A 23184-nucleotide genomic window follows, 5' to 3' on the forward strand; every position below is an offset into this window, starting at 1 on the left:
TCTACTGCTGTACTTACTCAGTTTAGCCACATGTCTAGTCTGAGCCTGCATCAAAATCTACTGAAATCACTTTGCTCTCCTAAGCAGAAATAATGTTGGTCTTCCTCTTATTTCTTGCTGGGCCTTGTTGGAATTCTCTGTACTGTGCACTGAAGAAGGTCAGTAATGCTGGGCTGTGCTGCTGTCTCAAATGTAGCTGTACATAGCTAGGTCTGCAGTTCTTAGGGGCCCTGAGCCTTGCTGCAGTATCTACAGATATCAGAGGAATAAAAAAAAGTTACAAAGACTTTATCATCATTGCTTAAACTTTTCCATGCATTTCACAGACAACATCGCTGAAACTTACCTCCAGACCAGGAGGTAAGTATATGGTTAAGGCAAATCTTCAGTGTGGTTAATGCCATACTTAATCGCCTTACAGATGACAAAATCTGTTCTTAGAAATGCCCAGTGTTTGCCTCCATAGCTCATTTTTCACACTGCTTCACCATCCTTAATGGGAGAATACCACCCTCACAGCTTAACATTCAGGTTATCAAAAGGGGCTGAGGCAAGATTTGAACTTTCAGCCTCTTTGAACCCACTGCAGTTCCAGACCTTCTGACACTTCTCTCAGAAATACTAAAAAGCAGGAGAAAATGAGCTCACACAGACACACACACAAAAAAAAAAAAAAAAATAAGGCAGAGGAAGCCTTGGCTCCAGGCCATAAATAAGAATCCCTACTTCCAGTACAGTCATTTGCCAATATACACTGGTAAAAGTCTTCTTTGGAATCCCCTACTTCCATAAATAACAATCCCCTACTTCCAGTACAGTAATTTGTCAATATACCCAGTAAAAGTCTTATTTGGAATCTGTAGTTTCTTTTACTGTATTCAGATGGGTGTAATGGAAAAAATCGCAAAACCAGTTCATCTCTTGCTCAGTGGCAGACATGATTTGGGTTTTTTTTGCATTTGTTTGTTTGTTTGTTTTACCATCATTACTTGAGTCAGTAATAAGAACTTCTATTTGTCTGAGAGATGTTTAGGGGATTTTCCCCCCTCTCTTTCCTTTGCACTGACAAGCTCTTATCACTTCTCCACCAGGAAAAGAAGCAACAGAACAGCTCCTGGAAGACAGAAGTGCTGAACTCAAGCATGACCTCAAGCACTGCTCTTGCATTAAAAGGGATTTCCCTTTAATGATCCTTTTCCTCCCTACTAGATGAATCACACCTCTTAAAGAATTATCTGATATTAAAAGACACAGTAAATTATTGAAGTATTAAAATCCTGGATGTTACTATCTATAAATATAGTCATATTACTATAGTCATCATCCTAGCATTGAATATTATGTGAGTACTGTTCTTAACATTGAGTCTTTCCTAGTGCAGCCTCTCAAACATTTGGCAATGGTGTTCTGAACACTCTGAGGTCCTGGTTTAATTTAGTGAGTGTGAGCTACTCCTTCCTGAACAGCAAAAAGAAGCAAAGTAATTAAAATAATTTAGAGATACAAACCTGAATGGGGCCTTGGGAGATTTTTTTTTTTCCCCAAGTACAATAAATAATTGCTATTGATTGATATGCATGAAACTGATTACCTAAATTTTCACAAAAAATGGATATTCTGCAATTCCCAGTGACAGCTTTCTCCAGGTTATGTAAATATTACCACTTACAAGGGCGGACTGTTTCACCCTTATGCTTAATCAGAATGTAGATAGCTGAAAATTAAAATATTTCTTATTCTGTCCTTTATGTCAAGAACTTTCCTCTTCCCTCAAGAGATGCAGACATGCATACCTACCTAAAAATACATGAGTGCATGTCCATAGTTATGTGTGTGTGTGTGTGTGCATTTACACACACACTTTAAAGAAGAAAATTTTCCTTGACTTTATACATATCTATATATGCTTATATTTCATTAAATGTAAGCATTCTACCATAAATGATGAGATAAACTGTAGAGTATAACTACAAAAAACACCCAAACAGGAGTCATTCAGAAAAGAGGAATGTATATTCATGCATTCTACAACTACTGATGTTGCTGATGTTTTTAATGTATTCCCATATTGCTGAGGAGTTATGGTTGACAAGACAGAACTTTATTTTGTGCTGTGCAAACTCAGATCAAATGAATTCCTGCCATCCTGCTCAGACCTGTTTGATAAACATCTGCTCCAGCAATGTGCAATCAACTTTGAGTTTATCAAGGTGTAAACAGTAATTATTAATATTCAGACGCGCTTACCATTTAGAAACATAAAAGAAGTTGTTGCCTTTTCAGGTTTTCCTGGGTCTCAGCATCTCCATCATGGCTAGGACTACTTGTTAATTTATTTGCTGCAGTTTCCTGTACAAAGCAGGATGCAACTCAGTTCTTTTTTCCCTACTTCCCACCTTAGCTCACCATTCCTACTCCACAGTGAAACCCTCCATCACTTCAAGTACTCTCTGTAAAACCCTGTGAGGGGCTGGGCTTCATATTACGTGAGAGACGTGTTTTGGATAAAAATATTTTTTTTCTCTAATCGGATCACTTCAGCAATCTGCTACCTCAGTCCCCAAGAGAGGACAGGGGAAAATGTCCAGGAGAAGGGAACAGTAAGATGCTGGCAGAAATATATACTGTGTAAATGAGAGCACAGATGCTGCCCCAGTTATGCAAGCCCAGTTCCCTCAGGCATCCAGTTCCCTGGATTTCAGCCACCCCTCAGACTACCTATCACCAAATGCAGAGCCTTCCTACCCAACTATACTTTCCAAGACAGTAGAGAGACTAGGGGAGCAAAAAGAGAAATAAAACAACACACCCACAAAAACCTTTAAAAGAAAACTCTCCAAGGAGAGGAGGAAAAAAACAGGAGGGATTATTCTTTTTCCGGCCATATCCCTGACTTCTTTTTGAACACAGGCAGAGGAGAAGGATGGCTGCTGTGCAGAGCCAGCACAGGCCTGTAAACCCTGGGAAAGATCATGTTGCCACATAACCCTGCTGCGTGACACGAGCAAATGATCTGAGCCAGCTGCTGCTGCTGGAGGTGAGGTGAAGGAGTTCAAAGCTGAACTCATCCAAAATCCACCTGTTCTCTGAAGGAGCAAATATTTAAGACCTGATTTCAAGGTGTGCAGCAACCCTGGCTTTTCGTCCTGCCACTGGGAGGGGTGGATACTCAGGAACAGGCAGGAGCTCATTATCTGGGAAGATGAAGTGTTTTAATACTGCAAGAAACTTTGTTCCACTGTATTTAATTCCTGGGTGCCTTCAGATTGTAAGGCTGTTGAGCAAGAAACTGCCCCTTTTCCAGCATACATCCCATCCATAAATTATATTAACAGGACTGAAATATTGGTGTTTTATTCGGTGAGTTTTTTATTGCACAGATATAAACACATTGTTTAAAGGTGTGCATTAATTGTTTACAATAATTAAATTTAATTATTCCTATAAACTGCTAGTTGCAGTCAAGAATTTACAATCATATTGAGACACTTAGATCTCCCTGACTTGACAGTTTTAGCCTAGGGTTCTGCAACAATCTGACCCTGAGCAGGGCTGGATTCAAGCACATGTAACATCTCCTGCCAAAAATGCCAGCGTATTGGGACTAAGGGCTTCTATATTGGCCTAACCTGTAATTTAAGAAATCAAGTCACTTGTGGTTGCTTACAATACAGAGCCAAAACTGTGGAGCACATACAAGCTAAATGAAAAAAAAAACAAAACAAAACCAAGCAAACCAACAACAAAAAAATCTTGCATTGGTCTGAAAACCGTTTGCAAGAGCAATACTTTCCATGGGACGGGCCCTTTAATGTCCTGCTGGAATGCTGGGGCAGGGATGTGGGCATGCACCCCCGAGCAGCTGCAGCCCGAGCCCCGTGTGCCAGGGCAGGCGCTGGCCACGCGTGCCCGGGAGGAGGAAGAGGATGAGGATGAGGAGGAAGAGGAGGAGGAGGAGGACACGGGCAGGGCTCCCGGGGCAGCCGCCTCTCCCTCTCCCAGCCAGAGGCTGGGGGCACGGCCGGGGCGCCGTGGCTCTGCGCAGGGACACGGAGCTCTTCCGCACCCAGCGACGCAACACCGGGCCGGCCCGTGAGCGGAGCGGAGCCTACGGGACGGGATGGGCAACCCCCTGGCCGGGGGGAAAGGAATAAGGAAGGAAGAAATGACATCCCGGCTCCCGAAAATCCCACGGCTGAGTCACGGCGGGCGGGGAGGCGGCGGGGCTGCCCGGCGGCGGCGCCCCCTGGCGGCGCACGGCCGCGCCGGTTGTCACAGGCCGGAAAGTCCCGGCGCTCTGCCGGTGGAAATCCCCGGTGGGGGTTTTTTGTGTTGTGTTTTCAATCTCCCTTTTTTTTTTTTTTTCACCCGGGCGCTTAAACAGAAAGGGAAAAAAACAAGAGGCTGGGCTCAGCCCTTCATTCCGCAGCGGCGGCAGCGGCAGCAGCAGCAGCTCCGGCGGGGAGGCGGCGGAGAGGAGGGAAGGCAGGAGCCCCGGCGCGGTGGGGGTTGATGCTCCGTCCCATCGCCTCAACCCCGCTGCTGAGCAGGAGTCACGGCAGGATCGGCCGGAGGAGGAGCCGCCCGCGGAGAGGTGAGCGCCGCTCTGGGCAGGATTCCGGAGCACTTTTGCAGGAGGGCGCCGCGGGGAGCGGGCGGCTGTGGCAGCGGGCTCGGCCGCAGCCCGTGTGGCGGCCCCCGGCCAGGCGGGGACGCTGTGCCCGCTGCTCCGGCCCGGCCCGCGGGGGCTCCGCGGCGGCTGCGGCTCGCAGCGCGGCCGGGCTGGCTGCGGGTGCCGCGGGGAAAGCCGGCCCGGAGCTGCGGGCTCCTTCTCCTGGGCCGTGTTGTGTCCTTCCCAGCCTGCACGCCCAGCCCCCAGCGGAGCGCTAGGGCAGGGAGCTACGAACGCGGAACACTTACTGTGTGTAAACCAGTCATGTGGGATTTAAAAGAGCCTCGCTCCTCATCTTCTGATTTGGCGGAGAGTAGTACTGTGTTTTGGTTTGTGCCGAGCAAAGACCCAGGCAGAAAAATCTTGGGGGGCTTAAAAGGTATTAAGCATGTTTGGTTTAGAAGTTTTAGCACTTTATGGAGAAGTTTATTACTTGCTGGTTTTCAGATAGAGGAGAGAAAATGAAAATGACTTTATGAAACCATTGGCAGATCTCAGAACAGTATTCAGCTTTCCCAAGCCCAGCATCCTCAGCATTACAACTTTGGAAAGGATGCTGTCTCTAATTATTGTTTACGGCTGTTCCTTTCTGGGAATTCCTAGTCATTACCTGTAGGAAGGTTAAAGAAGCATAGCACACAGCAAAGCACAGTAGACTATAAACTGATATAACTGTAACTCAGTTTTCTACTTCTAAATGAGTCCAGCTAGATGTGTATTGAGTTCTGTTTGTTTCATCACATTGATTTTGAAAATAAGTGTTGCTTGGCTTTTGCCTTTGTTCACATTTATGGCTGTAAATAGCACAGGCAGTAATTTCCACCTGTGGAGGGGAAAAAATGCCCGTGGAGCATAATATCGAATAATGTAGTTTCAGTGAGTGCTTCTGTAAACTCAGTACTTTTTGTTACTTAAAGCTGGAAATAACCATTTCAAGAGTTGATGCCGGTAGTGCTTAGTCATGTGATTAATCTTTATTCGTGTAAAAAAAATCCCATTGACTCAATGTTTCTAGTAACATAAGTAAGGAATTCAGCACTTTGGTAATCTCAGAGCAAAGTAGAGCTTGGTTATCACATAGATTGGTAGGGGGTTGTTTATATTTCCTTTTTAGACTCATTCATGTATTTAAATGAATGATTACATAAATAGCATGTATAAAACTATATTGGTGAAGAGAATGGATGAGAAAATATGTAATTTTCATTTTAAGGCTGTGTGCTGGTGGGGGAATGATAAGAATATGCCATCTTTATTACCTAAAGGAAAGCTTTTCCATATGTTGCAGGATGTGACAGCTGTGCTCATGGTCCGGAGTGCTCTTAGGGTGTGTGAATGACATCACCTAAAGCAGGACTTTGTAGCATCGCCTGTTTCATCTGGCTCTGTTTAGGGCTTGCCGGGTTATCCTCTGTATCTCTCCATCAGCTGGTTCTCAGAGAGGTTATAGAGCTCAGCTCTTGGCACCTGGAGTTTGAGGTCCTCTCTCACTCTGAGAGGGTCTTTTCAAAAGCTTTGGCTGGGCATTTGGAGGTGGATGTTGCCAATGGAAGTGCCTGGGTGAAGAGGAGAGAGCAACTCTTTCCCTGGAGGGAAGGAGGTGCCAAAGCCCTTCTGTGGAGGAGGGATCTTCTGCCTCCATAGACCTGGGAATGCCTTCCTGGTCAGTCTGTCAGGCTGGAGTTCTTCTTCCTCTCTCTGTGCCTCCCATCTCCATGAGGAAACTTCCTAATTGTTGCATAAACAATCTTTAGTTCCTTCTAGTACTTGATGTCCAGAGATTGATACACATATATGGCTTGATATCTGTCCCTAGATCCATAATCACAATAGTAGGTTCTCCTAACTGGCTAGTTGTACTCTAAACATTTTAGGCATGCATACTTTTATTTGTCTTGATACAATTTTTGCTTTGTTTTTGCACAAAGCAAGAATGTTTGTGGACAGTATGGAGAGTCTCTCCCTGTAAGAACAGGTTATTGTTGTTCTTGTTGTTCTTACTGTAGTGCACAGGGGTTTTGAGGGATGTGGTCCCTACATTTGGCTCCAACTAGCCACAAAGTTGGTGTCCTCTGAGTAAGTATTTCATAGAGTGTAGCAGGTTTGAGGTTATTAGTTTCTTTTTTTTGTTTTTCCTGCTGTACCCCACGAGGCCAGAGTTACTGAAGAAAGGGATGCAGGGCAGTAAACATTACATGTCCTGCTGTGGAAATATTTTGGGGGTTTTGAGCCAAATGGAAATGCTTTTTCAGCTCTGTTGACTTAACAGTGAGTAATAGTGGCACTGCAGTCTGCACCCCCACACACAGCACAAGCACTTCTGAGCCTTAGCTCTGCCGCTCACAAAATACAGAGAGCCTCGAGAAAAGTAACCTAAGACTGTCCTCCAGTGACAAATTCCTCATCCACCTTATCTGGCCACTGTAAGTATGGGACTGATACTGGCACAGCCTGCAATTCTTGGTGCTTCTTCTGTACTCTTCTGACCATCCCTGCTCAGAATTTATGGGCTGTGGGAATCTGAAATGGTCATTAACTGCTTTTTTTTTTTTGGCATGTTAAAAAAACAAGAACTTGAAATGTCCTGAAATTCAGCAAATGCATATGGGATTACACTGTGCAATTATCAATTAGTTAAGTTTCCAGGATAATTTTCCCTTCCCTTGACCTTGCCTTCTCTTATCCTTATTTTGATTTAAATGCTTTTTTTGAATGATGGTGCAGTTTCCTTATTTATGCATAGATCCTCTTCAATACCACAGTAAATTATATTAGCAAATTAGTGGGATAGGCTGATCGGTGTCTGTATCCAAGTAATGCAGAAAAGTTAGTGAATGTGAGCTTTGAAAAAATGTTATGAAAGGCTCAGATGGGCTGCATCCACTCTGTACTTGTTTTAGGGAAAACTTCATCCAGAATCCCACCCTGAAGGTGCCTTCTCAGTCGCTGCAGAAGTGATAGCACTGTGATAGAGGGACACTAACATGCCAATAAAAGGATCCTTTTTCGTTTCAGATGTCTTCTAGAAACATGGCTGGCCAACATATCCTTCCTCAAGCTTTGTATCAGAGCAATATGCTGAAGGCTATGAAGATCAGAGAGAGGACACCTGAGGATCTAGTCAAACCTCCCAGTGGAATAATTCATCACTTCAGGACTATGCACAGATACACCATAGAAATGTTCAGAATGTGCCAGTTTTGTCCCCAGTTTCGGGAAATGCTTCAGAAGTCCCTGACTGACCAGGCTACCCAGACTTCGCTGGAGCGCCACAGGAAGCTCAACTGGTGCAGGGAGGTTCGGAGACTCGTTCCTTTGAAGACTAATGGTAAGTTTTGAGCAGGTCTTTGCACTCACAGTAAAACAGGTCTTACAGATGTATCAGCTTTATTAATAGCATCTGAGTTCACATTACTGAAACAGAAGCACATGGCTTTAAAACTGTGCTGCTTTTCAATCTGTTTTGAAATTAAAATTCTTTCCACATGATGTGCTGTTCTGAAGCTGTAGCAGTATGTGAATATTGTGGGAATTTCACAGGTATTTTCATAATATCAGTAACCTGTGGCACATCAGAGTCAAGAGGAAGGCAGGGAAACTTGATTTGGAAGCTACTGCCTTCCCATGAATCTGACTGCTGTGGGCTGCCTCATCGGAAGTGCCAAACATCCTTTAATGCCAGGCAAGAGGAGCCTTCAGATGCTTTGAGTGACCAGGGATGCATTCCCATGTATATTTAGCAGAAGCTAATATCCTTCCAATAAGCCCTGCTGTTGTAGCTGGCAGGCAATGCTTGCTTGCTGATCCAGCTTTAACAGGGATGGCAATAGCAGTCAGAACATGGAGCCTCGCAGGAACCTGACACTGCTGTCCCTGGGTCAGCGCCCCACTCTGGGGCTTCTCCCTCATCCTCAGCTCCTTGCCTGGGTTTGCCAGCTCTTGCCTTCCCTAAGCACCCACTGCTATGTCCCATGTGTGTGACTGACACCCATCTTTGTGCAACACAAATTTTGCAGCGCCCTTTTCTCTCAACAGTCGGTGCTGGTTTCAAGACTTGGCTTTTGGGTTACTCTGTGTGCGTATTGCATCAAGTGCTACAGATGAAAAGGCACAGCAGTAGTGCCAAGATTTCCTGAACAGGTTCTGTTTCTTCACATCCTTGGCACATGACTGTAAGAGTCACAGGCATTTTGCATTCAGTGGAGGAAAGATTCAGTAATGGCTATGACTTATGGTCACGCAGCTGCAAACTTGGATTCAGGATTCCATGCAGCACAGGCTGCCCCTAACCAGGAACAATTGGCTGGGACAGTGAGGACTTCAAGAAGATGAGAAATACCTACTTTTTGCTCAAGGAGCAGATCACAGCAGTTATAGAAACACTGGGTGTGGTGGACCTGCAGCATTGTTGAAGTCCATGTTGTGTTCTGGGTTTGCTTCTTTTCATATCTGCTTGTATACACATTGCCCTTATCTTCCTAGTCCACATTTTTTTCTGTCCAAGTTCTGCCGTATTTCTCTGACTGTGCACAGCTGTGTTGTACAGAAGCCATAAAAATAGACCCCCTGAATAAATGTCACTGCCCAACCTAAAGCCTGATGCTGATGTGCATGTCTGTAACTGTTCTAGAGGCATTGACCTTCTGGTGGGCTTTTTGGGCTGCCTCTGCCTTGGTGTAAAATTCTCATGACTGCAGTTAAGGGTGTGCACAGAAGTTATGGAATCTTGAGCTTTGGAAGGACCAGAGTTGCAGCCAGGGCAGGCAGTGCTTTGCATGTACTGGGAAGGTAACATCACTCCAGGTGTTGCATCTTAAAAATTTCACTCAAACAGATTTTCTAGGAAAATGGACAATGTGCACAATTTTTGCCCAGGGCAAAGAGTAACAGTTTTAGAATACCCCATCTCCAGTCAGTATAAATCCTGTAGGGGTTAAGGCTGCCTGGATAGACCCTTGTGGGTGACCACATTACATTCAGCAGCACTGCCCTCCTTCTTTGTCTCATGGCCGTCAGCCAGTGCCGGAGTAGTGTGGACTTGGATCCCGCCCATGAGCAGGCGTACCTGTGTACGAGGTGCTGAAATATTAGGGCAGGTTGAGGGAAGGCAAAGCAAGATTTGTGGCTCCCCATACACTGAGCAGACAAAGAAGTAGGCTTCACTTCAGTGCTTCAGGGTCATTAAGTGCATGAGTAGGAGTGGCTTTGGAAACCTGTGGGTTATGCAAAGTAGTAGCATAGAAGGACCTTTGCAGGAGAAAGAAGGTACATTGGACTGTAGGAGAGGATCTCTGAAAGTAGTGCAGAAGCCTGGAGAAGCCCTGTATTATCCCAGAAAACAACTTTTTTTTTTTTCTCCCATGCGATGTGAAAAATACTTTTTAAACATCTAGCTGCTTAACCCATAGATATGGGAAGAATAATTTAGTTCTTTCAGTTAATAGTAGGCTTTCTTCAGAAGATTCTGGGTTTTTTTCTGATTAAGGTTGTAGCTGTTGAAACCAGAGAAAGTATCTCCTACAGAATCTTTTGATGTATATTTTACCCACTATGCTTGTGAATCTACGGAGTGGTGGGGTTTTCTTAATTAAAAAAGCCATTTTGAATCACCACATAATTCTTTGCAGACATCTGAATGGAGATAGAAGGAAAGCAGTAGGAGGTACAAAAATCGAAACTGTTAGGGTTTTTTCTTCTTTTTTTTTTTTTTAATTGAAAAATTCCGGCATGTATTGGCTGTAGAGATTTCACTTGTATAATGAATTGGCATTCATTCCAGCTCGCCCAGCCACACCCCCTGGGAAAGTCCGAGGGAGGCCACGCTACACCCGCAGAACAAAAAGTACAACTGTTGCTCAATTGCTAGTCAAACGGTGTGGGGGAATTCCAAGTGCTGTGTAAGGAATTTTGGGCAGTGCTTCTAAATAAAGAACCGAAAGTGAGCTCTCAGAGAGAGAAGAAAATTAGTCTTATCTTTGCTCTAGATTTTGCAAAGGGAAAATTTTAATGGGATTAATATGTCATCTTTCTTGGTCAGAAGGAAACACAGTCAGTTTTTCTGTCTTCTTGGTTGTTCCCTGATTTTTGAGCTCAAGTAAGCAGCTTGCAGAATTGAAGTAAGCTTTGCAGGACAGCATAAAATAGAAGACAGTTGCAGGAACCTGATATGCACCAATCCCATAACAATTTATGAAGCATTGAGTAGATTTCAAATTATATCTTATTGGGGAACTGGAGTCTGTTGTAGGCTTTTCTCTGCAATTTCACAGAATAAGTAGTAAAAGTGTTCACAAATGGTGTAATTGAACTCATCATGTATGTGGCAAACTGGGTTTAATTCTTTTGTGGGAGTTCTTTGGATGGGTTTTTTTGGGTTCTTTTTATGTGAGAAAAATGTAGTAGCTTTACCAGGGTTGATGTCTTCTATTCCAAGAAAATTGCTGTGGTTTCGTAGTATTATGTGAATCTGTTTACCACTGTGGTAGACACCAGACTTAGTTTTGCATCTGAGGACATGACAGTAATGATTCTTGATGTCTCCCTTTCAGGGGAGACATCCCCTTTTGAAGAAGATGGATAGAGATAGAATTTGAAACCCAGCCATAGATGTATTTCTTGTCACACCTTTTAATTAAGTTAGTTATCTCTTCTGAGTCTCAGTTTCCCATCTGAAACTGCAGAATATCACAATCCTTCCTACCTGTACAGAGGAATTTTTCAATGCAAGGAGATTGCGTAAATGAAAATCAAATCACTGTTTTTCATTGACTTAATTTTGTGTTTTAAAATCAGCCCTCTAAATCATATATGTAACAACTCAACATGCAATCATTTCTGAGAGGAAGGCCAGAGGTGTTCCTATGATTGCTTTACATAAATCACCTGCCATTCCCTTTCTGTCTCCTTTTTTATTACAATTCCTCCATCAAGCACAGCCAAGTGCCAAGCAGTATTCATGAGGGAATATGGTGTTACTATAATATTTTCTTAATGGTTTCCATTATCTCAACCTCATGCCATTGGGTGTATATTTGTATAAACACCAATGAGGGAGATTTACATCTTTTTTTGTAATTTTAAGATGACTTTGTTGTGTTTAAAAAGCTATTTCAGCTGTGTTTGACATTTGTAGTTGACCCCAAAATTTAGTTTGTGATATCAGTCAAAGTTAAGTAAGATAGGTAAGGGGCATTGCTGCATGGCAGGTTAACTTGGACTGGTACAGAGACAAAACCAGTAGGGAGGGAAGTTTTTTCTTTCTGTTTCTGAACAGAGACCATGACTCTGGTCTCCTTCTTTACCACCCTTCTGTCTGAGGCTTAGAGAGAAGTGCACATGTAATATGCATATTTGAGGTGTAATTCTACATCCCACAGGCTTGTGGCACTTTATTTAAATAGCCATTTGAAAATAATGCACTCTTCCTTTTTTTTTTTTTTCAGGTGATGGAAATTGCCTTATGCATGCTGCATCGCAGTACATGTGGGGTATTGAAGATATCGACCTTGTCCTAAGGAAAACATTGTTTAGTGCCCTCAGGGAGATTGACACACGGAACTTCAAGCTCCGCTGGCAGCGGGAGGCTGTTAAATCCCAGGAGTTTGTGGAAACGGGACTCCGTTATGACACCCGGGTAAGGCGGCCTGGGGGAGTGGTGCTGTTTTCTGAGTGCTCGCCAGCGTTGCCTTGCTGGTTCTGTTTGCTTTGTGGCTTCATGGATTCTGCCATTAATGGAGAGCAGAAATAGTCTCCCTTTGGAGGAAATGGGAAAATGTGATTATTTGTGCTGCAGCTGGCTCCTGGCCTCCGTGTCTTTGAACCATTGGTGACAGCTGTTTCTTTCCTCAGAACTGGGAGGAGGAGTGGGAATACCTCATTGAAATGACCTCCCCAGAAATATCTGGGGCTCGAAATAGACTTCCCTATAATGCTCTGGAAGAAATCCACATCTTCGTCCTTGCTAACATCCTCCGAAGGCCAATCATTGTCCTTGCAGGTGAGTTGCCTGGCCGGTCATCCCACTGTGTTACTCTTGTGCTGTGTTAGTGATCTTAGCCAACAGCTGTTGTTTTCAGGTAGATGCATTTCAGAACATGGTGTTTTCAGCAATTATTATAAAACCCCCAGCATACATTTTCTCTTGCCTGTAGCACATACTTATTTGTGGTTTATTTTTCTTCTTTATGCAGATAAAGTGGTTAGAAGCTTAGAGTCAGGCTCCAGTTTTGCTCCTCTGAATGTTGGTGGTGTTTACTTGCCTCTCCTGTGGCCAGCTGAAGAATGCTACAGATACCCAATTGTGCTTGGCTATGACAACATGCATTTTACACCACTGGTGACTCTGAAGGACAGCGGGCCAGGTATTTTTCAAGTGCCTCGTTTGGTATTTATGTTACTTCTTCAAAACCACTGTGTTGATAAAGCATTTGAAATATGATCTGGTATAAATTTGCATTTTTAAAGTTAAATTAGATTCATTTGAATTATATTCCTAAAATGTGAGCAGAAGGAGCTTTGTCTGTGAATCTGAGCAGAAACTAAAGGTTGCCTTCAAGATATTCACTGAAAGTAGAGTGCAACTCACCTGCTTGCAGGCTGGAATTGGTCAAAGGATAACATCTGTTTTATTGTATTCTGGCCTTCTTTCCACATTGTAAGAGAAGAAGCTTTGAAGGATGCAGTCTCACAGCAGGGTACCACTGCCTGGCAGGAATAATGAAATATCTGCTTTACCATTTTTAACACATCTCTTCTGAGTGGGCAGCAGTTCTCTAGGTTCAGGTTACAGCATCATCCCACCAAAAGGCATAACAAACAAAGGTATCCTGTTCAAGTGGAGAAGATAGTTGCTATGGGGACATTAAAACTACTGTGCAATGGGGCTAAGTCTGTGATGTAGCTGTGTCTGCAACCTCCCCCGTGCTCTGCCCAGCTGTTCTCCTCTGTCTCAAAAGTTTAGTGGTGGTATCTCCATGTGTTGCATTTTGTGGTTATTCCTAACTGGGTGGTTATGTTTGTGTAAATATACATACACATGTGCACATATGTATCTCTATGTGTGTTTTTGTGTGTGTATGTGCTAATCCATCTTGTTTCTCCACAGAAATCCGGGCTGTCCCTCTGGTCACCAGTGAGCACGGCAGATTTGAGGATTTGAATGTGCACTTTCTGACAGATGCAGAAGAGAGGGAGAAAGAGCAGCTGCTAAAAGACTACTTGATAGTGATTGAAATTCCAGTGCAAGGCTGGGATCATGGTACAACTCATCTAATTAATGCTGCAAAGTGAGTGTCATTCCTGTGTCCTCAAAGTTATCTTATTTACAGAGGTGGGACAAGTTGGGCAGCCTAGTGTGTTCTTTTGGTCTTTCCTTTCTTCCTAGGTGGCCCCTTTGTGTTTACTATTGAAATATGAAACATTGGCATTACTGTTGGTATGTTTTGAAGTAGTATGAGCTGAGGCCAGTCTAAATTTAAAGGCAAAAATGTGTTCAGATTTAGCAAACTGAAACTAGCATTTTAGAGGAAAAAATCCATTTGATCAGTTTCACTGACTTTTGTATTACACAGGAGGGTGGCTGAACAGTAGTTGAATGAAGGAACTAGTTAGCCCAAGCTCTTGTGCTTTTTGTAAGGGCACATTGCATAATGGGCAGTTGGTGTCATTTTGGCTGCGCTGGGTAAAGTCCTTGGCAGTATGTTCTGAGCACAGCTGCCTCAACACCCTGGGCTGTTCCATGTGGCAGCAGGCAGGAAGCTGTGGCCAGTGGAGGAACCAGCATCTCTGCTGGTCCCCCTGATGGCTGAGCATCAGTAACATGCAGGGAGCAGCTGGCATCAGCTTCTCATATTCAGTGGGCACTGGCAGTGACGCCCAACCAGTCCCCTCAGACCTGATGGAGGGGAGTAACTCCCTCTATCCTCTGTTTTTGCTTCCATTACCCCACAGAAAGGAATCTTTATGCTTTTGGCTGGTTCTGGTGTAAGGGCCGTGAAAATTGAAGTCCTTCTACCTGAAGCATGTAAGCACATGTAAAGGGTTACACTTGAGCTTCCCTAGTTGCTCTGCCTAGATGTGCCCTGGAATATTGCCAGAAATGTTAGCTCCTCATCCTACCAATTGTGGCATGGTGAAACTCCAGTGTAGGGTTTTCCCGGCAGCTGGAGGCAGTAAGTATGGTATGATGGATGCTAGCATTGCACACACCACACTGAAGCCCCACGGTTTGTTAGAAGAGTTCTGCTGGTAGATACAGACCCAACAGGGCAGAACCGGGAGCAGATTTCACAATAAACTGTATCATTATATTCAGTTGAGCACTGATCCTCAGAGAAATTCACCATTTGGGGGATTTTCTGCTTCTGAGAGATTACCCATATTCTTTATGCAAACAGCTCTTAGACAGAAAACCCTCACGTAGCAATGCCTTTTAAGAATACTTCTGTTTAGCATTGTGTCAGGACATTTATTTCAGATGTGAAAGTCTCCATCACTGAACACCTGCTTTTAAAATTATTTCCATTTACAGCAGCAGTGTAACATCCCAGATCTGTCTGAGTAATATGGATGTGCATTAAGTCTACATTTCCTTCCCACGTTGCTTATATTTGCTTCCACCCCCACCATCTGCTCTTTTCAACCACTGATGCAATATTCCTTTTTTGGCTGTCAGGTTAGATGAAGGCAACCTACCCAAAGAAATAAACCTCGTGGAAGATTACTTTCAACTGGTACAGCATGAGTACAAGAAGTGGCAGGAGAATGCTGAACCTGCTAGAAGAGAGACATGTTCCAGGAAGAGACAGGATCTGTCACTTTCCCAGCTCTCCCTCTTACAGATGAAATGTGAAACGCCAAATTGCCCTTTCTACATGTCTGTGAACACCCAGCCCTACTGCCACGAATGCTTTGAGCAGAGGTCCCAAGGAAGCAAAGGAAGAAAGCAGAGCTCCAAAGCAGAACCTGAGAAGCTGAAGGCAGCTGGGTCAGGCTCCTCCCGTGGAGATATCTGTGAACCTGGGGGATGGACATCTGAAGGGCCTGTAACAGAGCCTCGCTCTGCGCCTCCGACCGCCCCGAGCCTTTTCCTGTACAGTGAAACCACAGCCATGAAGTGCAGGACCCCAGACTGCCCCTTCACACTGAACGTGCAACACAATGGGCTGTGTGAGCGCTGCTACAACTCCAGACAGCTCAGTCCCCGCAACAACATGGATGACCAGAGACGCTTAGACTATGCCACATGCAAAATGTGCCGCCAAAAGGCCAAGAGGACCTTCAATGGTATATGCAGCACTTGCTTCAAAAGGCCTACAGAGCAGTCCCCAAATGGCAGTCCCGCTTTCCTGCCCACCTGCCACCAGAGATCGACATCTGACCCGTCCCAGATCTCACAGATCCTCCACCGGCACTCCTGCCATCAGGCTCCCAACAGCCATGGCAAGGAGCCCCCGCCACCAGCGCTGCCTTCCGAGGAGAACAGGGGAGGCAGCCTCTGCAGGAAACCTGGCTGCAAGTTTTTTGGGACACCACAAAATGAGGGCTTTTGCACGCTGTGTTTCTTTGAGTACAGGGAAAACCATGGTAAGTGGAGATGGAGTGAGTTTTGACACACTTTGGCTGCAGATCAGCTTCCTTGAACTGTGAAGTTCTGTGTGCACTGGGTGATAAAAGGGCAGGGGGTGATAAAAACAGTGTGAGGAGAAGGTGATTTTCTGTCTGTTATTGTCCCATTGTCATAGTTTAACCCCAGCCAGCAGCTAAGCTCCACACAGCTGCTCTCTCACTCTCCCACCAGTAGGCTCAGGTAGAGAATAGAAAGCATAAAAGCTGGAGAACTCATGGGTTGGGATAAAGGGAGTTTAATAGGAAAAGCAAAAACTGCATACACAAGTAAAGCAAAACAAAGAATTAATTCATTAATTGCCATGGGCAGGCAGGTGTTCAGGCTGTGTCTTCTCCCATGCACCTTTGCCAGCAGGGCAGTGTGAAAAGCAGAAAAGGCCTTGGCACTGTATAAGCCCTGCTCAGCAATAACAAAAACATCTCAGTATTATCAGCCTTGTGCTCAGCACAAATCCAAAATACAGCTTCATGCCAGCCACTGTGAAGAAAATTAACTTTACACCAGCCAAAACCAGCATACCATAAAGGGGCACATGGCAGCAGTGTGAGAAATCTGTGAAATCTCTTGTATAACTTCCTTTCAGCTTTGATGGAAGCAAAACCAACTTAAGAGGGGGTGGCTTTTGATACCTCCCCATCATCCACTGCAATCATAGTTTGGTACGAATTTTCTTCACAGAAAAGACAAGTTGTAGAGATCAATGAAGGAAATGCTGTAAATGTATGGAAGGTACTGAAAATCAGTTATGTTGGCAAGGTGTTTAAAAAGCCTTGAAGACTCTAGATGTCTGTCTGTTCTGGATGTAACAGGTATAATGCTTTGGAGTAACCACTGTAGTAGTCTTGACAAGCAGAGCAAGTAGAATTTGACTGTAGGTAATTAGCTTGTATTTTGGAATAACTTTGGAACTCTACCTTGAAATCTTCTTTGGTAATACACTGTGTGTGCATGCACATGTGTTTAAAGACTGACTTTCAAAAAGGCAATATCTGTGAATAAATCACAGCATGAAATCTTCATCTTTCATGACACTGCCCTTAGGTACAGAGCCTGAAAGGCGAATATAAGAGAGAATTATTGCTTATCTCTTCAGACTATTTTATTGCTCGTAAGTTTTCCTATACAAATAAAGACACGTGGAGTAGGTTGGGTTGGAAGGGACCTTTAAAGATCATCTAATTAAACCCCCCTGCTGTTGGCAGAGACATCTTTCACAACACTGAGCTTTCCACATGCGTTCAGATTAGGGAACTTCTGTGCTAGCTTGCAATACCTTATTTTCCAGCATTGCTCATGATGAATTTTTTTTTCCTTCTGATTGTGGAATATGTAAAATTGCTTCATGAGACTAAAGTGTATAATGCACTTTTTCCCCTTAAGCTCTGTACCACTGTACTTCAGTTATCTGATGTGACTGAAATGGTCGAGGCTGAAATGGGTAGGTCACAGATGACAGTCAAAGTGAAGTCAGAGGTGAAATTTGTCTTGACTTCAGCGTGATCTAGGTTTCTCACTTAGGGCAAGTTTTTCCCAAATCATCTGTTTCAACAAATTATATGAAAATCAGGCTGCATTAGCACGCGTTTGTATGTAACATGAAGAAAGATGTACCAACTGGGGGAGTCTCAGGATTGTCAAAAACCCATGTTTGAGACTAGTTGATATTTTAAATTTATTTTCATTTTTAAGATGGAGAGCTTTTTGTAGCTGCTTTGGGTCATCAGATCTATTGGACACATTCAAACTGCTCCTGTTCATGCTTTACAGACAGTGTTTTGCTGCGCCACCAGAGGAGATCTCAGAGGAAGTCTTCAGCAGCGGATCAGACGGGGAGCTCCGCTGCCGGCTTCCGTAACACCGTGTCCTGCCAGCGGCGCGACTGCGGCACCCTGGGCAGCACAATGCTCGAGGGCTACTGCCAGAACTGCTTCATTATAGCCCAGAACCAGCGATTCCAAGAAGCCAGAAGGACAGAAGAGCAGCTGGTGAGGCAGCCAGAAGTAAGTGTGAACTTCTCTAAATCTTCCTCTTGTTTAGCGCTGCATGTTTTTCTCTTGTGGGAGCAACTTGGGATCCATAATAGAAATCCTCAAATGGCTGCATCTTAACTATGGAAAGACAAGCATAGAGTATATAATGAGTTTTTTCTGCTGCAGTTGAGCAGCACTTGTAAAAAGTCCCTCTCAGTTTAGGGTTGCCATGGCCATGCTCAGTTTTACCTCTGCTGGGATTTTGCCAGCAATTCCAGTGGAAGCAATTGGACCAACAGCTAGATTATTTTGTTGACTGGGGAAGGATTTTTGTTCTTACCCTTAGAGCTGTGCAGCTGTGTCAAGGGATTCAAGTTGCACTTTTGATTGAGTCCATCACAGACTGTGTTTGTTCCAGATAAGGTTTTTAATTCGGTTGGTTTTGGTCTTTTTAGAATTGAGGGTTGCCAGAGATAAAAAAGCCAATATTTTTTCCGAAGAAATGACGGAATTTGTGATTTTCTTTGGTAAAACTCAACTTGGCTCTTGGTACTGCACTTTGTAGAAGTGCCTGTGAACAATCCCCAGGTGGTTACCTATACAAACCACGAGCAGAGTAAAAAGGAAATGAAAAGCCCTTTGTGCTGCCAGCACAGCAGCTGACAATGTGTTTTAATATTTTTCAAGAGAACAGGGCAGCACAGAGGAGAAGTGCAGCGAGCAGCACTGAGTGCCCAGAAGAGACAGTGTGCTGTGGCTTCGTGTAGAAACAGCGTGGCCTGCAGGAGTGAGGACCTGTGCCCGGAGTGCCGGCGCCTGGGCCAGCTGCCGCCGCCGGGGAGTGCCCGGGAGCCGGGAGCACAGGAGCCTCCCAAGCAGCGCTGCCGAGCCCCTGCCTGTGACCACTATGGCAATGCCAAGTGCAACGGCTACTGCAACGAGTGCTACCAGTTCAAACAGATCTATGGCTAGTGGGCAACAAGAAGGCAATACCAGCTACTTCCTTCCCTGAAATGGTGCTACATCCAAAACACTTTAACAGTCCTGGGAGTGGGAGGGTGGAGGGAAACATAAGCTGTCTGCTCAGATCATGTTTATTCCCAAGAATGGGAATAAATTTCTACTTCCTCTAAACACTGCATACAAGAACTGCTGAGAAGGTCACATTGCCTTCTGCACAGAGCTCTCATTCATGACTAAGCTCCTACAATGCCATATTTAATTCTTGGACTTCCCAGGAGGAAGTACGAAGCATTTGAATCCAAAGAACTTCCCAGTTCTGCCTGTTTCTCAATACCTCCCCTCTCCCAGGGAAGGAGCCATGTCTACTGTCAGAGGTGCAGGACCTTTTTATGGCTGCATACATCAGTCAGGGGCAAGTCCTTCCTGAATGGGATTACCCAGAACAGACTGATGCTACTTGACATCTGTTGACATCTGAAGAAACGTGGTTTGGTTTGCCCGTGTCCTTGCAGTTCTTACAGAACTCACAGGGCAGGAGCTCCCACGGGCATTTAGGGTGATAACAGCAAGCACTTCTGTGCTTGCAGAGCCCTCAGCAAACCACAGCCAGATACAAGACCAGCACTGGTCTGCTCCTTTGACATGCTCAACCTAACCTGATTTAGATCCTTTCCCAAATCCCAAGACAGCTGGAAAGACGGAAGTTGCAGAAGAAATGCATGTGATGGTGAAAATGTATCCTGCCATTTTCCACTTGTGTGGAAGGAATTACCTCCAAAAGACAAGAAAAACCCCAAAGCTCTTTGTCTTCACTTCTGAAACAAGATTGACTCTTGTCTCTCTTGCACTGCAAATGTCAGGAGTATGTGTGTGCTGTTTGTACCCTCCCTCCCCGTTTGTGTCACAGTTTCTGTCATCCTTAATGTGATTCTGTTACCATGCAAACAGCTGGGAGCTCAGTAACAAGAGTTCTTCAGGGCTGAGATTTTACTCCTGAAGTTTATGCAACCATTTCTCAATCTGCAGTAATTTCTTTAGCAACCCCAGCTTTACCACTGTGTGCCTGTTACCTGTTTCTCTCTTCTCCTTTTACACCTTTTAAGTTTTCAGCATCTGTTTTGCTGCTATGATTTTGGAGGTGAGATCTCTTCTAACTTGCTTCTCAAGTTTAGAATCTTTTTCTAGTTACTAAAAAAACTGTTTTCTAAAAAGAAGAAAAAAAATTAAATAACTCATCACTTATTTCTGTTAAATTTTATATATTTTGTGAACCTTAATGTGAACGTATGTTTTATTAAAATATTTATATTATTTGAAACAATGCAATTTGAAATTTGCACAGCTAGGATTTTTTTTACATATATTTACTCTAGTGTTGAAAGTTACAAACTTAAATGTATAACTGAAAAACTTTCTCTGGTATAAAGAAATAAATTATTGAAGGATTGAATTTGTGATTTTTATACCTATGCAAGAGAGCACAGTTGAGGGTGGGACACCCCCAGAAGGAAGCCTTTCTGTTCAGCACTACCATTCAGCATGTTACTGCTCCTTGATGCGGATGATGCAGCCAAGTGCTTTGAGGAGGTGATAGATAACTTGCTGTAAGTGGGTGTTCTCTCAGAAAGTGCTCTTGGTTCTGTTGAAGGACCATAAGGAGCTCATCCTTGTGAGTGCAGAGTATTTTCAGACCCCAGAAGAATGAGTGTGGGAGAGTGTGGATGGTGCAGGAGCAGACTGCAACAAAACCTAAGCTACACTGACTTGCCTTGGCTTTCTGTGCTACTCCATCAGTTATTTCAGGAATTGCCAACAAGTGGTGCTTGAGTGCCACCCTGGGAGGTGCTGGTGGCAGCTGGTGATCCCAGCCTCCACACAGCTGTGTGTGCAGCCCCAGAGGCACAGACCAGGCCTACAGCCTCCTCTCTGCCAGGGACAGCAGGGAAGCCTTGGCATCCGAGTTGCTCAGGAGTTCATGAGGAGCAAGTTGCCAAAAATTACATGAAAGCAGTGTTTTCTTCTCATCCCAAGCTCAGCCTAGCCCAGCCTCCTTGCCAGGGGATTTCTGCACCATGACTGCTGTACTGGCACTCAGGTGTTTCAGACCTCTGCCTAGACAGGCAATACTGTACACTATCATGGCTTTTAGGTGTTGCTCATCACCTGAAACAAAAATATTAGCCCAGGCTGCAAACATCCCTGTGCAGTTGAGGACACATCCAACTCAGCTGACCTCAGCTCAGTTGCTGTCTGTCCTGGTTAAATCTTTTATCCATAGCCCAGCTCCCTCTGCACTCACAGAGCTTACCTCTGCTTTCAGAGCATACAAGATAGAAGTCAGCTTACACCCCCCAGAGCAGAGCCTGCTGGACCCACCAACCCCATCTCTACAGCATATTTCTCTTTTACAACATCTGACTGTTGACCAGTGCACACCTTGCCCCTTCTTTACAACTCATGCAACTCACACATCCCTGTGATTCACTGAACTTTGCACCAGGCCGACACCTCAGTGGTGAAAGAACAGGCAAAGATCAGGAGGGATGTCTGCAGCCAGGCAGCAGGAGATGGAGGCAGCTCATGGCATCCACTCTCAGCAGCCACCAGCTCCCATCCACTGAAAAGACAGAACCTCCATCATGACACCCTCAGAGGCAGGAAGCTGATTTACTCCACTTGCTATTAATTGCAGCTTCTGCAGAGAGGAAGGATTTCAGATGAAATGCCCCGGATCCCACTGATTTTTCTCTGCTGTTTTCTGGGCCCATTACTCATAACCTCTGTGTCACATGAGGCTGGTCTCATTCTGAAGCTCCCATGTAAATGAGTGCCCAGCCTGTCTCTTGTGATTTACTTGTGTGGGAACATTAAAGCTAGTGGGGCCTTTTTTTATAAATACTCTGGTATTTCCCTTATGTCCCTAGGGGATTTTGACCCTCTTGATGCTTTCTGCACTTTGCCCAGACAACTCTTCAAGTTCATGTATTTTTCCTTCCTGTTCTGCAAGAGAGGACTTATATTTGGATTCTCCCTTTTTGTGACCACTTCACTTAGAAAAGAAGGCTCTTTTCTAAGACACGTATCTTTGACAGCCTGAGATTTTTTTTTATCAGAGAGGCAAAACTAGTAGAGAATCATAGAATTGTTAAGATTGGAAGAAATTGTCAAGATCACTCAGTCCCGTTGTCAACCTAATACCACTAAACCATGTCCCCAGCTGCCACATCCATGCCTTTTTTGAGCACTCCCAGGGATGGGGACTCAAACATTTTCATGGGCAGGCTGTTCCAATGCCTGATAAGCATTTCAGTGAGGGAATTTCTCCTATTACCTAACCTAAAACTCCTCTGGTGCAATTTAAGGCCATTTCCTCTTGTCCTGCCACTTTTACCAGGGAGAAGAGACTGACTCTCACCTGAATACAACCTCCTTTCATGTAGCTGCAGAGCATGATAAGGTCTCTCCCAAACCCCTTTTTCTCCAGGCTAAGCAATCCCAGTATGAAACAAATGGCTTAATGACTACTTGTGTTAAACTGGAATTCCTTGTAATATAGCGCAGGAAGGGATTGCTGTGCAGGCTTACATGTTCATTTTATTTGGGGAAGGGATATACTTCAAATGAATATAAGATGATCAGAATATTATCTATGTTTCTGGATTTCTCAGGGATATAACCACTCAGTTCACAAATAACATGATACAGAGAAGAAGAACTTAGTACATTTTCAGTGTAGAGAGTACATAAGATTTATCTTTTGATATTTCAGTGCTCAGCCTGGCAAGTCTTTGGCATGATCTGAAGTACTAGGCCACTGAAACAGGTTTGGGGTCATGAAACAGCATGTACTGTTACATTGAAACACCTAACACTGAGCTACTGACCTGACAGCCATTTTGCCAGCTGTTTTTCAATCTGATGTCCCTGCATTTGCTGTGGACTGTCCTAATCTC

The 23184-nt window shown here is 44.3% G+C and overlaps 1 protein-coding gene across 1 annotated transcript; it reads left to right on the plus strand.

Annotated features, from left to right (window-relative positions):
- The first annotated feature begins 3854 nt into the window (after window positions 1-3854).
- On the plus strand, window positions 3855-20662 carry TNFAIP3 (TNF alpha induced protein 3). Its single transcript, XM_005489229.4, has 9 exons — window positions 3855-4594; window positions 7688-8000; window positions 12115-12305; window positions 12521-12668; window positions 12862-13032; window positions 13776-13956; window positions 15345-16255; window positions 18066-18298; window positions 18956-20662. The coding sequence occupies exons 2-9, from the start codon at window positions 7688-7690 to the stop codon at window positions 19238-19240; spliced, it is 2433 nt and encodes an 810-aa protein (XP_005489286.1). The 5' UTR covers window positions 3855-4594; the 3' UTR covers window positions 19241-20662.
- The last annotated feature ends 2522 nt before the right edge of the window (window positions 20663-23184 follow it).

This window comes from Zonotrichia albicollis, chromosome 3, assembly GCF_047830755.1.
Source record: "Zonotrichia albicollis isolate bZonAlb1 chromosome 3, bZonAlb1.hap1, whole genome shotgun sequence".
NCBI classification, from domain to species: domain Eukaryota; kingdom Metazoa; phylum Chordata; class Aves; order Passeriformes; family Passerellidae; genus Zonotrichia; species Zonotrichia albicollis.

Coding starts and splice junctions, on each gene's coding strand:
- TNFAIP3 (XM_005489229.4), top strand. CDS start 7,688: ATGTCTTCTAGAAACATGGCTGGCCAACATATCCTTCCTCAAGCTTTG. Junction 8,001..12,114: donor CGTTCCTTTGAAGACTAATG/GTAAGTTTTGAG, acceptor TTTTTTTTTCAG/GTGATGGAAATTGCCTTATG. Junction 12,669..12,861: donor GCCAATCATTGTCCTTGCAG/GTGAGTTGCCTG, acceptor TTCTTTATGCAG/ATAAAGTGGTTAGAAGCTTA.